The 18,117-nt window shown below is 40.0% G+C and overlaps 1 protein-coding gene across 4 annotated transcripts in view; it reads right to left on the bottom strand.

Moving 5' to 3' along the window:
• The window catches only part of HPSE2 (heparanase 2 (inactive)), a 790,590-nt gene that overhangs the window by 162,270 nt on the left and 610,203 nt on the right, over nt 1-18,117 (bottom strand). For all 4 annotated transcript variants that reach the window (XM_010389528.2, XM_010389530.2, XM_010389531.2 and 1 more), the window contains one exon: nt 17,352-17,445. In XM_010389528.2, the coding sequence (XP_010387830.1) occupies nt 17,352-17,445 (94 nt within the window). The remainder of the gene's footprint in view (nt 1-17,351; nt 17,446-18,117) is intronic.

Here is an 18,117-nt window from a genome sequence, read left to right as displayed (position 1 = left end):
TAAAAGAAATTTAGATAATAATAAGGGATGGAAGAAAACAAAACAGAGTAACACGCTAGAGAGCAATTTGACAGGAGGGTAAGGTCAGTACTTTAGATAGTGGTCAGAGGAGGCTCATGTGGAAGGTGGTATCTGAGCCAAGAACTGAGTGAAGCCATTAAGGAGCCAGCCCCTTAATGGATCTAGAAGAACAGCACAGTAAAAGGACCTCAGGTGGAAACAGGTCTGCTGTGTTTAGAACCAAAGAAGACTATCTGGAGTGCAGTAAGTAAGGGAGTGAAAGATTTAAAAATGAAGTCAGAGAAGAAAGGAATATTTTTATTCTGAGTATGATGGAAAGCTATTGGAGGGATTTAACCAAGAAAGTGATTGGATCTGACTTACGTAAAGATCCCTGCAGCTGCTATGAGATCATACATATATATATATTTATATATATAAATGAAACTATACCATGGTACAGTTATTTGTATATCATTTTAATTGTAAAATGATAAAAACTGTAAAATGATATACAAATTAGTTTATCATTTTATAACCACTTTGAGCTTCAATTTCCTCACATGTAAGCTGGAATAATACCTGATAGGATAGTGTTAAGGACCTTTCTTTGTCAAAGGCCAAAGACACATATACTAGGCCAGTCACAGGAAGATCCTGAGAGCTAGTGAAAAGGAGCACAGACCTAGCAGACACACATTTATGTGGGTCTGTCTATGGTGATGCATGAATTCAGAGGAACTAGTGCCAATTATTCTTACGGTTTGGTGGTAGGATTCTGAACTGCCATTTTTGACCCACGTAAGAAATTCAGGAAATTTCCTAGAAACTTTGAACCATTAGCTCTTTGAAGGCAGGGAATACTCTTAATCACTTTTGTATTTACTTCCTATCAGAATGCCTGGCACAGAGTAAGTGTTTCACAGGAGATTGTGTGTAACACAAAGAAATTAATGCAATTCCACACCTGCCCTTGCACAAGCTCACAGTAAACTGCCACTCCTTAAAGAAGTCATATGACCTGATAAAGGGCGACTAAACTGATCAAAGAATTGGAAGCAATATGCTGATTGCAAAAACAATCTTAGAGATCAGGAAAAACAAAGGCATACAATGAAAACCTATTACAACATGAAAGATCTAGATAAGAGCAACATGCTTATTTGCCAAATCTCAGGATATCAAGCCTCTCCTTGATCTGAGAGGGAAAAGGAAAATTCTGCTTTGCTTAGCAGGTAATTTATGTATGGAATCCAATAACCTCAGAAGTGTTAAAGGTCAATTACCATACAAGGTGATTTGGATACCAGAGGATTTTATGTGTTATCAAGCTCGTTATAATATTCTGATATTAAGAAAGGAAAGAATGATGTATTTCCACATTTATCACTTGAGGACGTTTGCTGTAAGTACAATAAGTCTTCACTTAAAGTTATCAATAGGTCCTTGGAAATGGCAACTTCAAGCGAAAGAACGTATAATATAACCAATTTTGCTATAGGCTAAATGATACTAACAAGAATTAAGTTCCTATGACATATTTCTGGTCACAAAAACATCACCAAATTTCTAAATAAAGACCCCAAAACTTTTAATACTAATCACTGAAATAAGTGTGATAAGTGTGATCTATATATACATTTTAAAAAGATGAATAGGCCGGGGTGTGATGGCTCACACCTGTAATCCTACCACTTTGGGAGGCCGAGGCGGGTGGATCACGAGGTCAAGAGATCGAGACCAGCCTGTTTAACACGGTGAAACCCCGTCTCTACTAAAAAAAATACAAAAACAAAATTAGCCGGGTGTGGTGGTGGGCACCTGTAGTCTCAGCTACTTGGGAGCCTGTGGCAGGAGAATGGTGTGAACCCGGGAGGTGGAGCTTGCAGTGAGCTGAGATCGCACCACCCACCACACTCCAGTCTGGGCGACAGAGCGAGATGCTGTCTCAGAAAACAAAAAACAAAAAACAAAAAACAAAAAAAAAAAAAAAGAAAAGAAAAAAGATGAATAAAAACTAGAAAATTATTTACCCAATTTTTGGTGAATCAGTGAGTGGTGGTAGTCATGGAGTTGGGGGGGTTAAATCAAGAAATTTGTTTGCAAAGCAAAAAGGAGCACCTCCTACCACCAGGAATTTCAAACAAATCACAAATATGACAGACTTGCTGTGTGCTTTACTGCCACATCATTTATTATGCATTTGTATAATTATTGTAGACTTTACAAATTTTTATTTTACAATAATTTTTATTCATTTATTCATTTATTTTCCAATGTGCTTATACCAGTTCAGGGTTGACAGTAGCCAGAGCCTATCTCGGAGGCTCAGGGTACAAGGTGAGTACCAGCCATGGACAGGTCACCATTCCATTGTAGGACTACTCATACCCACACCCATACTCACTTGGACAGGGACCATTTAGACACCCAGGAAACCTAATGCAATCTACATATTTGCAGGAGTATCTGGAGAAAACCCAAACAGACAGTGGCCCCAGCTGGGAATTGATTTTTTTCCCCATCAGTATTATAATAAAGTGATGTTAAATGAAATGAAATTATTCAAGAACCTACTGTACTTAGTTGGATGGTGGCATGCCGAACTCAGAGGGGTGATTTGTATGAGATGATTATTTTTCAAAAGGAATTCAAACTCTAGCTCCTTTAAGTGAGGACTTGATTCCAGAAAACGGTGGGATTTATACAATTCTGTGTCCACAGGACCCTTCAAGGACATAGACTCTGTGTAAATAAAAGTGACGCCTGTAGCCCTACTACTTGGGAGGCCGAGGTGGAAGGATCACTTGAGGCCAGGAGTTTGAGACCAGTCTGGGCAACATAGCTAAATTCCTCGTCTCAAAAAAAGAAAAAAGAAAAAAAATTAGCCAATCATGGTGGCTTGTGCCTGTAGTCCCAGCTACTCAGGAGGCTGAGGCAGGAGGCAGTGAGTTATGTTCATACCACTGCACTCCAGCCTGCATGAGAGTCTCTTAAAAAATAAAAAATAAAAATGTTAATCAGAATTTTCTTCTGACTTGCGGGGAGATTTGAAAGGAAACAATCGAAAATTGAGGAGCAGTTAGGGGCATGGACTCTGGAGATGGATTGCCTTCGTTTGAATTCTGGTTCTATTATTTACTTACTGCATGATTTTGAGTGAGTTACATTACCTCTCTGTGTTTCAATTTCCTCAACTGTAAAATCACAATAATATCTGCCTTAGAGGATTTTATGATATTTAAATTATATAATATTTGTGAAGCAGTTGAAGTAGTGTCTGGCATATAGTAAGCACTTAGAGATGTAGACCAGAATGTTACCTAGACCACTCTCCTTGTCCAAGGCACATGAGCTTGTGTTTGAATGAATAACATTAGAGTTGGTTGTTCTTCCTTCAGACATAACACTTGTGGTGATAGGTAATAGCCCAGATGTATGCTAAGCAGCAGGAAAGGCCAGTTTAGAATTTAAAATGCACATGGATAATTCACACAAACATAATTATCATTTGGAGTAGTTCATTTCTCCATTCTCAGCACAGGGGTAGTTCCAGTCAAGCCACATGAACGAAAAACACACAGTGAGGGACAACTTTGATACAAAAACTAAACTAGTTACGTGAAATGTTGTTTGGGGAAATAGTCCTAGAAATTTTTAATGTTAAAGGTTCTAGGAGTAGTCAGTACAAACCAACAAATATTTTCTGAGTATTTACAGTTTGGGGCATGGCGGGAGGCTTATGACCTCTGTATCTTTCATGAGCAGAGAAGAGCATGATGGTGACATGTCATGGAGGTACAGACACTGAGGCTGGGTGCTGGTTGGGTCCGGAAAGGAAATCAGTGTGGGCAGAAGAGGAGAGAAAAAAATTAGGAGAAACAGATGGAACCAGCTGCAAAATTCCCTTAGAAAGTAAAACTCTAAGAAACTGAGGGCTATAGTTCAACACTGTGGTTTTTTGTAGTAAACATGATTCTCCCTGTGCTAGCAGAGAGAAAATTGGAGTACTTTGGAAAGAAAAAGGGTACAGTTGCTGGTGAGAAATGATGTGCCAATGAAGGCTATTTTAAGGGATAACACTGTCTGGGGAGAAAGACGTACAAATGCTGAAATTACTTAAGTGAAGGTAAAGGGAGCTGAGTGGTTGGCTGCCTTTCAGCAGTTCTTCTGTTCCCAAATAGACTTCAATCCTTGGGTCCATGTGGTCAAGGGGGCTTTCAGGTACCCAGAAAACTGCTCAGTAAAGGGCCAGTGGCTGCTCTGAATCCTTGGACCTGCCAGAGGCAGAGTTGTATAAAGGGAAACCTTCTAGCTCCATTTCTTCATATTTCAGGGCTGGGGACTATGAGTACTGTTTCACATGGACATGCTGAGGGAGGAACAGGGAGACAGAAAGAGAGGGGAGACTAGAGAAAACAGCCTGGATTTTTTTAGTTTATTTTCCCAACCATTTTGAATTAAAAAAAAAAAAGAATAAAAAAAAAAAACGGTAAAAATAAGAAAACAACAATGTATGTAGCACATTTGCAAATCTGGGCTTCCTTTTCCTGTGTTTCCTTGATATCCTGCCTCTAAAACTGTGATCTAAGTCCTTTAAAAAGACTCTTGAGAGCCTGGCTTCAACCGCTGGCTGTGTAAGAAATGGTAGCTTGAAGCAGCAGACATGTTGTTTATGGTTATCCAAACCCAACACCTTCCTTAATGAGAAAGGAAGCAATAAAACAGGAATAGTGGACAGGCCAGCTGGGCTAATCAGCCCTGGCAGGAGGCCCACCCTCCAAATGAAGCTGGAGCCCATTAATTCTAGCATCTCATCTAGTTGGAAATCAACCTTCCCCAGAATTTCAGGAAGAACAGTAGCTCTTTAAGTAACCCAAACTGGTCCTCTACAGAGTTGGTTACAAAGAGCTGAATAGCTACAGGAAGCTTCTTAAACCTTACCTGCTCACAGAGCTCTTCTTAGGGACATCCTTGCCTCTTGGCAGTCTTTGTTCCTTATTGTATTTATAAGTGGTCAAGGCAAGAGCTCTGTGCCTTTCCTATGTTTCTTTCCATCCTTCTTTCATGTTTTTTTGACTCTCCAGTTACCTGCTACATTAGGGCAGAGGATATTGACTCTGTCCTCTTCTTCCTCACTGCCCTTCCCTGAGTTCTGGATCTTGTCATTTGTTCCTTGGTCATCCTGCCTCTAATCTTTTCCTCTTCTAGTCCATCCTTCACACTGCTGCTATTTGTTAACTTGACAAATCCCTCTCCAGCCTTCAGTGGTTCCCTATTGCCAGCAGCAGTACTCAATTATTTGTGCTCAGAGAGGTCTGTTTGATCAGCTGGCAGATGTGCTACAAGCAACTTGTTTCAGATACTGTTGAAAATAGTGATTTGGGAATAATTTACTTCAAAATAAAAAGAGTGGATTCAAAGTTGTCATAATATTTCACCCAAATTCTGAAATGTTTCCTTAACTGGGAAAAAAAAGCTAAGGAGCTAGTAATTGCGTGCAACCCATAGTCTTGTTTATCCATTTGTCCATGCGAGTATTTTAGACATGATAAAATAAAGTTGAGAACCACTGAACCACAGGACAAGATGCTAACTGCTTTATTTAACTTGTTATCTTAGACTTTCACAACCACCCCTTAGCTACCACTTCCCCCATTCCTCCCCTGTGGGAGGAAGACCTATGGTTCACTATAAATAAAGGACTCCTACTTTTCAACTACACGAAGTAACAGTTTTTTACTGATTACCTTTCCCCTACACACTGCTCATCCACATTGTCTGACTTTTTTTTCAAGCCTATTTCAAATGTTATTTCCTCTGTGAAACTTTCCTCAAACCCTCAGAAAGTTAATTATTCTCTCCCCTGGGTTCCAAAGTTCTTTGAACCTACCTCTGACCTTGACCTTATTATACTGAATTGTAATTTTCTATTTTTTTTCCTTTTTGCATGCCCTATAGAATGCTTGACAATTACTTTGCTTATAAAATACTTACAAATAAACGAGAGAGATAATATTTCACTGATGAGAAAGCTAAGTTTCAGAGAAGATACCTCAGTATCACAAGGGCAAACACCAAATCCTCACAGTTCCAGTTTAGGGCTCTGTTCACTTTCTAATTGAATTTCCTGTTTGAGGAGACCCACAACTTCTGGTTGGCTAAACTGCCTCCATATTTAACATGTCCTTCTTAGGTTAGACAAGCTGGGCTATTCTGAGCTCAGTCATTCCAGTATCTCATCACATTCCTCTTGATATATTTCTTCTGTCTAATGTACTTCCTGTCAGTTTCATTAATCTTTCTCTGTATAATTTCTTTTTATCATCTCTGTGTTCTGGAGTGCCATCTTTGCCCATTTTCTTTCGGTATCAGATCAATTTTTAATTTGCGGCTTCTGTTTCTGTGACATTTTTAGGATTTAAAATTTGCATTCTCTGCACTTGTTATCTCAACCCACAGAAAAGCAGTTGAACGTAATTGCAACAAAACATAAAATTAAACTAAGAACATACACAAAAAAGACAAAGTCACTGGGGAGGCAAGGACATTATGATCATATGCAAGAAAATGGGAAATAAAAGTTTCACAGAGTCCCAAAGCAATGACAACGTTCAAGAATAAGTGCTAGTAGAGAGACTGGAAAGTAGCCACTTGCACATAAATTACTCTTCCTTTTTTTCCCTTTCTTTCTGTGACTAACCAACCCCTACCCACTTACAAGTCATAGGCTCCAGTAGCCTCACTGGTAATTTTACTCTTGCTTAGGACAAACCCTATAGTCCTCCCATTTACATGTTGAAACACTGCATGGTCATCCTAAGTTGCCCCTTCCTCCTGATGAAGCTTTTTGCCCCAAACAGCAAGTTGCTCCCAGGGCCATTCCTCCAAATGTCCATGGGTAGCACATACCTTCTTCACATTGTCATTGCCTTGCATATTGCAGGACCTTACTAAACACTGACCAAGAGCCTGTGCATATGAAACATATGAATGGAATCCAGTAGATCAATGCAAATAACACTAAAAAGTCTTGTCCTCTTCCACTACCACTTGCCTAATATCATGATAACCAACTTCATTCATTCATTCAACTCTCTCTTCATACATCCATTCAATTCATTCAACCCTCACTTCCAGGACACTCACCCTAGCTTATTAATTGATGGTGGGGTCAAATTGATGTTCTTTCACCAAGAACATTCATTCAGTATTCTCCTTTGAAAGCCTTCCTAATCCTGGGTGGTTAGGAATATAAATATTACATGGATTATAAAATAAATAGTTGATAAGTGTGGGTGATACTGAATAGTGTAATGGATAAGAGTGCAGGTTCTAGAGTCCGATAAGCCTCAGTTTGAATTCAAATTTTACTACTTAAAAAGCTCTGTGGACTTGAGCACATCACTGGTTTATTTAATAGATTAATAATATATAGTGCACTCAATAAACAGCATTTATAACCCAAAAGGTAATACAATTATTAAATTTCCATAAGTTAATGATGTATTTTTCATAATTCAATGCTTTTGAAATCAGGATATTATTCAAAATCAATATCAAATGAAACTTGCCTGCTGTTTACCCTCTTCCTTCCCAGTTATTATTAAATTAATGGTGAATTTTCTAATATTTGTTCTAAGATTCAAGGAAATATTTATATCTAAGAATCAAGGAAATTAAGGTTCATGGAATGACAGACTAAAACTTTGGTGCTCTTTGATAGTAAACATACCTTTCAGGTCAGACTCCCCAACTATAATATTGTTCATGTCTTGTATATGAAGGCAAAGAGTCAAAATTTCCCTTAGGTCATATTCTCCCATTTGCAGATGCACAGCCAAGTGGGGTCACAGAGGCTAATTTACCAAGAAGTTCATGGAGCTTAAATTTCCAGCTCCCTGCTTTCACAGGCATCTAACAATATCCTAAGAAGGGCCCTGCTAATGTGTTCATATGGTCAAATATTTACATAATTTGCAGATTTCCTTGTTTTATTTTCCTTATAAAGGTCCCCATTGTATAAATGTCAGGCCCCATAAAACTCAGAATCACTCATTGATGTTATCCCGAGGTATTAATGTGGTACAGTTTGTATTTGGGGTTCCGTGCCTTCTGAGTACAGGTGACCCTTAAATGACATGGGTTTGAACTGCGAGAGTTCACTTATACATTAATTTATTTCAATGAAAATTATATTGGGTGCACCTGCCTCTCTTTTCTGCCCTTCCACCTCCTCCACCTCTTCTGCCTCTGCCATTCCTGAGACAGCAAGAGCAATGCTTCCTCTTTCTCCTCCTCCTTAGCCTACTCGATGTGAAGACAAAGAGGATAAAGACCTGTATGATGATGATGATCTACTTCCACTTAATAAATAGTAAATATATTTTCTCTTTCTTTTTTTTTTTTTTTTTTTTTTGAGACGGAGTCTTGCTCTGTCACCCAGGCTGGAGTGCAGTGGCCGGATCTCAGCTCACTGCAAGCTCCGCCTCCCGGGTTCCCGCCATTCTCCTGCCTCAGCCTCCCGAGTAGCTGGGACTACAGGCGCCACCACCTCGCCCGGCTAGTTTTTTGTATTTTTTAGTAGAGACGGGGTTTCACCGTGTTAGCCAGGATGGTCTCGATCTCCTGACCTCATGATCCGCCCGTCTCGGCCTCCCAAAGTGCTGGGATTACAGGCTTGAGCCACCGCGCCCGGCCTCTCTTTCTTATAATTTCATTTTCTTTCTTTTTATTCCTTTTTTCTTTCTTTTTTTTTTCTTTTTTTTGGAAACAGGGTCTTGTTTTGTTGCCCAGTTTGGAGTACAGTGGCAGGATCCTAGCTCACTGCAGCCTCAACCTCCCTGGGCTCAAGCAATCCTCTCACCTCAGCCTCCCAAGCATCTGGTATCACAGGCATGTGATACCATGCCCAGCTAATTTTTGTTTTTTTTGTGTGTGTGTAGATACAGGGTTTTGACATGTTACCCAGTTTGGTCTCAAACTCCTGGTTCAAATGATCCACCTGCTTGGGACTCCCAAAGTGCTGGGATTACAGGTGTGAGCTGCTATGCCCAGCCCATGATTTTCTTAATAACATTTTCTTTCTTTTAGCTTCCTTTATTATGAAAATACAGTAGATAATACAGATAACAGACAAAATATGTTATCAGTTAGACTTATGTTATATTATCAGTAAGTCTTCTGTTATGTTATCAGTAAGGCTTCTGGTCAACAGCAGGCTATTAGCAGTTAAGTTTTGGTGGAGTCAAAAGCTATAAATGAATTTTCGACTATGCAAGAAGGTCAGCGCCCCTAACCCTTATGTTACTCAAGGACCAATTGTATTTCCTTGGCCTGTGTTTCTCTTCCCCTCCATCAAAACCTGCTCTTGGGAAAGGATCTTCTATTTGCCTTTAAAGCCTTAGTGTGAATTTAAGCCAGTGTGGTCTACCTCTTCCCAGATTGTTTACATTCTTCATCATCATCCTAATGTAGAATGAAAGATTGTTCACTCAAATGAAATGTCTGAAACAGACTGAAATATTATTTGCGGCCACAAAAAGATTTTTCCATCACTCCTAAACATATACACTGAAGATACTTTCCTACTATGTCTATATGTAGGCATAGCTCATAGGGCTGTCTAAACTGATTTCCATCTATTCAACACTACCACAAAGTTAGCAGCAGATAAGGTTCTTCTGCAGTGTAAACAATGGAGACAGCACATATAAATGTGAATGAGATAAGACATTACTTCTTTTGTCCTTCAGGTGCTTTATTCTGCTCATTCACCTGTCCCTCGCTTTGTGCATCCTTCCCTCCAACATGCATTGAGCACCTGCTAAGTGATGGGCACTGGGACATTGAAATAAGCGTCAATATTGCTGAACGAATGAGGGAATTAATGAATGCATTAAGCAAACACTGATTTTTGTGGTGATACTATGGTTCTGTCTCTAGTTTTCATTTTCCAGTTTTCTTCATTAGAGAAGACTAATATTGTCATTGTCCTCATGTTTCCTTTAATTGTGCCTCTAGTTATTCTATGGTCCTCAAGAATAAATGAGTTTTTGTTTGTTTGTTTGTTTTGCTCTTTTCTTCTTATTTACTAAGAGGCTCAAATAAGCAGGTAAACTGGAAAGCTGGTTAAAAGCAAGGGTTTCTTTTAAAATCTATTAATTACTTCAAAGAAATTACATGTCCTTCTCCCTTACTTCCATGGTCCTGCAACTACAATATATTGGAAGAAGTGGCATAATGTCACTGCATTTATTGAGACTACAAAAGAGTTGATCTTTATTAAATATAAATAATCATAAGCAATGATAACAAATGAAGGATTATGCTCATATGAAGAACCATACAAACCATTCCTTTATCCATACACGTCTACCACCAGTGGTCCTCTGATCATGCCCCAAGAAGAACTGTATAAATTAGAGACAGTCTAACTTTTAGGTGTTAGCCTCAATGTCATTTTCTCTGAGAGGACTTCCCTGATTTCCTTTCCTTCACAAACTAAGGTGGGTACTTCCCACTATGGACTCCTATAGCATCCTGTAATAGGAATCATAACATCTTATTACTGTTGCTTGCTTAATTATCAGTTTTCCCCACTGGACCATAAGGTCCGTGAAGACAAGCATCACGTCAGTCTTGCTCACCATTTTATTCTCAGGGACCTGGAAAATTCTAAGAATGTTACAAATAGTCAATAAATGAAGGAAGAAAGGGAAGAAAGAAGGAAATGAAGGCAGTTAGAATGACTACTGTAAAGAAGACAGTAAGAAATGCTGTGAGGTATGCAGAAAAGAGAACTCTTGTACCTGTTGGTGGGAATGTAAATCAGGACATCCATTATGGAAAACAGTATGGAAATTCCTCAAAAAGCTAGAAATAACTACTTGTATGATCCAGTAATCCCAGTACAGGGTATGTATCCAAAAGAAAATAAGTATGCCGAAGAGATATCTACACTCTCATGTTCACTGCAGTACTATTCACAATAGTCAAGTTATGAAATCAACCTAAGTGTCCATCAGCAGATGAATGGAGCCAGGTGTGGTGGCTTAGGTATGTAATCCCTGCACTTTGGGTGGCTGGGGCAGGAGAATCACTTGAGACCAGAAGTATGAGGCCACCATGGTCAACACAGCAAGACCCTGTCTCTACAAAAAAATGAAAAAATTAGCCAGGTGTGGTAGCGCGGGCCTGTAGTTTCAACTACTTGGGAGGCTGAAGCAGGAGGAGCGCTTGAGCCCAGGAATTCAAGGCTGCAGTGAGCTATAATTGCACTACTGCACTCCAGCCTGGGGAAAAGAACAAGACCCCATCTCAAGAAAAAAGAGAATGGATAAAGAAAATGTGGCATATATATTTGTGGAATACTATAGAGCCATAAAAAAAGAATGAGATCTTGTCATTTGAGGCAACATGAATGAGCCTGGAGGACACTGGGTTAGGTGAAATAAGTGAGGCATAGAAAGATAAATACCACATATGTTCTTGCTCATATGTGAAAGCTAAGAAATTTGATTGCATAAAAGTAGAGAGTAACACTGTTGTTACTAAAGGCTAGGAAGGGTGGGGAGTGGAGATAGAAAAGGCTGGCTAACAAATCCAAAATTACAGCCAGATAAAAGGAATACATTCTAGTGTATGATAGCACTGTAGGGTGATTATAATTAACATAATTTATTGTACATTTTCTAATGGCTAGAAGATTTCGAATGTTCCCAACACAAATAAATGATAAATGTTTGAAGTGATAAATTTGTGAATTATCCTGATTTTTTTTTTTTTTTTTTTTTGAGACAGATCTTGCTCTGTTGCCCAGGCTGGAGTGCAATGGCGCGGTCTCGGCTCACTGCAACCTCTGCCTCCTGGGTTCAAGGGATTCTCCTGCCTCAGCCTCCTGAGTAGCTGGGATTACATGTGCCTGCCACCATGCCTGGCTGATTTTTGTATTTTTAGTAGAGATGGGGTTTCGCCATGTTGGCCAGACTGGTCTCAAACTCCTGACCTCAGGTGATCTGCCTGCTTAGCCTCCCAAAGTGCTGGGATTACAGGCATGAGCCACTGTGCCCGGCCAAGTTATCCTGGTTTGATCATTACACATTGTATACATGTATTGCAATATCACTCTGTATCCCATAAGTATGTATAATTATTATATGTCAATTAAAAATAACTTTAGGAAAAAGGAAGGGAGGAAGGAAGAAATTTTTCAAATATTGGGGGAGCCAATTGTTGAGTTTATTTAGTATTCAAAATGCAATAATATGGACAGTACTTTTGGAAACACTTCCTTTATGACTGGGATTTCACCAACTCCTTTCTGTGCTTATTGAATTACTGAAAATAATATCAAAAAGTGTTATTTCCTCTTCTGATTCCTCTAGGAGATGAAGACACAAATCACAGAGTCCAAATGACTTCAGCCAAAGTGGTTCTTCTTGGTTCTTAAGTCATTGTTTTGGAGTCAGCCCAGCTATCCAGACTATACCATCTGCACTGTGTCCTAAACTTTCTCACTTTCCCATCTGACTCTTCCTTGTATTTTTAGATTATCAACTCTTTCCTTTGACTCATCTCCCAATGTACACATGATCATCATCATTCTAATGAAAGGGAAAGAGTGTGTGGATCATCCAAAGGCGTGAGTTGTCCACACATTGCTCAAACGTATCTCTATTTGGCTTTCAGATGCATCATGTAGATTTTCATATAACCAGATAATTCACCCACTGCTCAGAAAACTGAGAATTCTTCTCTAAGTGGCAGTCCAAATTTGCAAACCACAGCTGTTTTTAGCAATTGAGTCATTGTCTTTCAAGTGCCAAAAATATCACCTATCATATTCCCCAGAGTTCAAAAAAAGAGGAAAGAGGAGAAAAAGCAAAGAACAAGTGGAGGATAAAGGTAATGTAAAGCTTCTCTAGTCACAGAAATTATTAAAAATAGCTATAATAACTATAACAACAATAATAATAGCAATAAGAGCTAGCATTCAATAACAATGAACAAAACAGGGCTTTCTCACATGACTTTCCTAATCTACCTAAGAGGGAGGGAGAATAGTATCCTTAGCATCTTCATTTTACAAACAAACAGCCAAATCAGAGAAATCAAGCCAGTAAGTGACTGGCCCAAAGCCACACATCTATACTTAAGCCAGGCCATCAGACTTCAAATCCTGGGCCTAATACCCTATTCAAACAGCCTTACCAGTGATTTATCAAGCCACTCCCACATGGCACCATTTTGGTGAAAAATCTGCCCCTTTTCTACCACTGTGGGCCTAATGGGGTCCTTAGGACTTCAATTCTACAAAGAGAGAAGAAACAAAGTACACTTCCAGCTTTGGGGTGAAGGTTCCAGGTATATAGACAATAAAACCTTACTTGGAAGGCCAGGCACGGTGGCTCACACTTATAATCCCAGCACTTTGGGAGGCCAAGGTGGGTGGATTGCCTGAGCTCAAGAGTTCCAGACAAGCCTGGGCAACATGGTGAAACCCTTGTCTCTACCAAAAACACAAAAATTAGCCAGTCGTGGTGGCATGTGCCTGTGGTCCCGGCTACCAGGGAAGCTGAGGTGGAAGGATTGCTTGGCCTGGGAGGCTGAGGTTCAGTGAGCTGAGATCCCGCCACTGCACTCCAACCTGGGTGACAAAGTGAGACCCATCTCAAAAAAAAAAGACCGGGTGTGGTGGCTCATGCCTGTAATCCCAGCACTTTGGGAGGCCGAGGCGGGCAGATCACGAGGTCAGGAGATCGAAACCATCCTGGCTAACATGGTGAAACCCCGTTTCTACTGAAAATACAAAAAAATTAGCCGGTTGTGGTGGCGGGCACCTGTAGTCCCAGCTACTCAGGAGGCTAAGGCAGGAGAATGGTGTGAACACAGGAGGTGGAGCTTGCAGTGACCTGAGATTGTGCCACTGCACTCTAGCCTGGGGACAGAGTGAGACTCTGTCTCAAAAAAAAAAAAAAATTAAAAAAACGTGAAACCTAACTTGGCCCATCTTTGAAATGATTTGAGGAACTTGCAAGAAAGTCATTTGGCTAGTGCGTCCTAGTTTGTACTTTGGACCCTAATTCCCAAGAACCCTCCTCCCCACCCACCAGGGACTTCAGGAACAGTCAAAGCAACATCTCAACAATCAAAGTTTGGGGATCCTAGTCTAGTCTCCTAGCTCTCATGTCCCCAGGGAAGGCCAGTGCTCAGCACACCTTGGGTTGTGGTGAGAGAGACTCTCCTCTTGGAGGCCCTAACAACTGGGTCCAGACTGCTTTAGCCAATGAGAAGTCTATCCAGTGGTTCAAATCTCAGGGAATCCATGATCCAGCAACACCTCTAGCATATACTCACTTAAGGCAATATCTGGCAAGAGCTTTGTAAAAGAGAATCGGGGGAAAAAAACAGGGAAATGACTTAAAGCCTACTAAATGAAACAGGGAGGATGAAAGTGTGGAAGATCATATTTTCCAAAAATGACTGCAAAAACATTTCTGGTCTTATATGCTTTTCCAGAGTATTGCCACTCCCCCATCGAAAGGAGGAGCTTATTTCTTTTCGCCTTGAAGCTTGGTGGGTCTTTGGGACTACTTCAATGAATAGGATATGGCTAATGTGATGCCATGTGACTTCTGAGGTTAGGTTAGGAAAAGTGATACAGCATCCCTTGTCAGAGATGGGAGTGAACAAGTCTTCTGATGGTCCCAGATACTAACCTTTCAGTAATCCCAGCCTTTAGGTCTTTTAGCTCAGGCTTCAGACATCATGGAGCAGAGACAAACCATTCCCTCTGTACTCTTTGAGAATTCCTGACCCATACAATCCTTTGGTTTAATAAATGGCTGTTTTATGCTACTAAGTTTTGGGGTAATTTGTTGCACAGCAAGAGATAATCAGAATAGGAACCCTGGCTTGAGGGGACCCTGGGCATGCTCTCTTTGCAACTGCCAAAAGGTAAGTCCGGACCCTGCTGCGAAGCCTAGCCCTCTCCTGCCAGGTGCTTTCTGTATATAGTCATCTCTTAAGGGTTCCACTGTTCCTCCCTGTGACAGCACTTCCCCTTCCCCTTCTAAGTCCATTAGGCTTGTTTCTAAAGATCTGAATACCAATTGTGCACAGAGTTTTAGCTCTTTTCCTGGAGTTTATTGGGCCCAGATAAATCAGGAGGTAAGTTATTTCAGTTTTCAAACTGGTTCATATGGTCAAGGCATATGCAGTGGGGGAGGGTAACGGGAAGTGGGGATAAAGGAAAGAACCTAACTTCCAACACCTTTGTCTTAGTTCTGACCTACAGCCACTTGTTGTACTTAAATAATAACATGAGTGCAGTTAGAACCTTCACTCTCAGTGCCTTGATAGAACTGAATCATTTTACTTCCAACAACAACCCTCTGATCAAACTCAAAACTGGAAAAGCCAAAACTATAGGAACTTGACAATCTTGTACACTATTGTAATATAAACACTTAGAACAGTGTCTAGATGTAGTAAGCACTCAATAAACATTTATTGAATGAAGCAATAAACAAATGAATTAATGACAGAAAATTCTTCCCTCCTTCTAGAGGGCAAGATGTAATATCTGATTAGCATAATGTGCTTAGAAAACTACAGTATTCAATAGGTTAACATTCTATTACATTAGGTAATGTGTTTTCAATCTGCTGAAAGTAAGTGTTAAAACTTACTTTACCTTGAGGGCAGAGACCATGTCTTATACCACTTTGTATCCCCAGCATCTGACACTTTGCCTTAGGTACTTGCTAAATGCTCAGTGAATATTTTTCACTAAATGAATATCAAACAGGGACTGGTAGAAATATTTCAAATCATTTAGTTCTCCTAGGCTTTACCTAGTGAAAGGCAGTGACAGATAAGGGTGCTGGCCAGTGCACCTGATCCCTGGAGGGATCAGATTGGGATGTAGTAGTTCAGAAGTTCTGAGGCTTCTCAGCCTATTGAACTCTTGAGAACAAGAGAATTCCAGATGCTGTTTATAATCTGAGTATGACATTGGGATGAATACAAAAAAGGTGAAGCCTTCCACTTCAGCTCTCAAAACTGATGTTCTTTGATTTCTTCAAATAGGATTTCCTTTCAGAGCTATAAATGAGCTATTCGTTTGTCAGTTTATTAATTCATCTCGTATTTATTGAGAGCCTACTTATTACAATTTTTTTCCAAAGATTTGTTTAATTCGCTCAAGAAATAGCAAACTATTCAAAGGGTCCCCACTCCCTGGAGAAGAACCTTAACCGGGCAACCAAAGATAATAATATATTGTAGAGGCCCATGACAATTGTAGATGTAAGATCCTCACAATTTAGAATTAACTAATCCAGTATTTCAAAATGTGATCCATAATTGGTATTATGGAAAATCACTTGACAGATTATTAAAAATAGAGACTTCTGGGAGCCACTCCAGCCATATTAAATCAGAACCTCAGGAGTGAAATTAGAAACTTTAGTGAGCACCACTGGTGATTTTGATTGTCCTCAAGTCTGAGAATCACTGACCAAAGGTGTGCTGACAGCACCTACATGCAATTGCTTAATATAATATAGCTTTCCTCTCAACTTTACAAAATTAGGATCTTACTTGGCTAATTCTAAGACACCGAGGAACAGTGTAAATATGGCTTAGAATTGCCAGTGCCCCAGACTGGAATTTCACTGAATGAATATAATCATTTTCTCCCTTAAGTAACCTAAAATAAACCCCTCCCAAAAAGAAAATATCAGGTAAATCTATTCTTCCCTTACGAAACTCACAGTTTAGAAGCAATTAAAATAGAGATGCTTTAGGTCAGGCACAGTGGCTTACACCTGTAATCCCAGCACTTTGGGCAGCTGAGGCGGGTGGATCACTGGAGGTCAGGAATTCGAGACCAGCTTGGCCAGCATGGTGAAACCACGTCTCTACTAAAAATATAAAAATTGGCTGGGCGTGGCAGCTTGTGCCTGTAGTCCCAGCTACTTGGGAGGCTGAGGCAGGTAAATTGCTTGACCCCAGGAGGCAGAGGTTGCAGTGAGCTGAGATCATGCCACTGCACTCCAGCCTGGGCAACAGAGCAAGACTCCATTTCAAAAAAAAAATTAATTAAAAACAATAGAGATGCTTTAAACCTTGATATGGCACACACAGACCCTTTTCAATTTGAAAAACAACAAATGACAGGCAACAATTGTGATGGGGGGCTTGTGACCATGCCCATCTGGACTGTACTATTTTCCTATTTTTCTACCCTGGTTCCCACAGTGCTGAGGCCCAGCTGGGACTTTGTGTCTTTTTCCTTGCCTTACCCCCAGACTTGCTCCTTTTCTTCCCAGGATACTTTTACTCACTTTCTGAATTTTCCTAATCTGGTCAGAGAGTGTGTCTAACAGGCGAGTTTTCAGGAAGTCCATCACCTTGACCACCCGGCCATCAATGTAGCAACTGGAACGAAAATAAAATAAGAATCAGATAAAATCTCAAGCAAAGGACTATAAATACATTTTTCTAGCCGGAGGTCTCTGTTGCCCGAGGAAACAAACCAGGGTTCCAACTGGGCTCTCACATTCTAAAAGGTTTTGACCCTGGGTACTTTTCAAACAAATAATAACCTTTTTATCTTCTCTATTTCCACTGCTATTTGTGGGCTAATACTGTTATTTTTTTCAGCTTTTGTCACATGAAACCCCATTGCTTACTTGACGGAATTGATGGAAATTCCATAATACAAATTGGGTAATGAGGAAAAACTTACTTTTTTTTCTCTTGGGGAAGTAATTTAACACCCATCCCATGCCCATCGCTAATCCCACCTTAAAGTAATAAAGGTATGTGAGAGGTTTGAAATAATACTCAATCATTTTAATAAGCTTTTTCATACCTTTAAATAAGAAAATAAATACAAAAGCAAAAATCTGACTTAGTGTAGTGAGTGAGTCTCCAGCTCATTCCTGCGGGCGAACACTCTGTAGTCAACCTGCTACCAAAATACGCCGTGGTTGCCTACTACCCCCAGGATGAATGAACAAAGGAATGAATGATGTACAAAGGTGGAAGAGCCCTCTCCTAAAATAGTAACAACTTGATACTCATTGGTTTTTGTTTTGGTTTGGTTTT

Source organism: Rhinopithecus roxellana, chromosome 11 (assembly GCF_007565055.1).
Source record: "Rhinopithecus roxellana isolate Shanxi Qingling chromosome 11, ASM756505v1, whole genome shotgun sequence".
Taxonomy (NCBI): domain Eukaryota; kingdom Metazoa; phylum Chordata; class Mammalia; order Primates; family Cercopithecidae; genus Rhinopithecus; species Rhinopithecus roxellana.
Note: the sequence above shows the minus strand (reverse complement) of the source record. Positions and strands in the feature narration are given on the sequence as shown.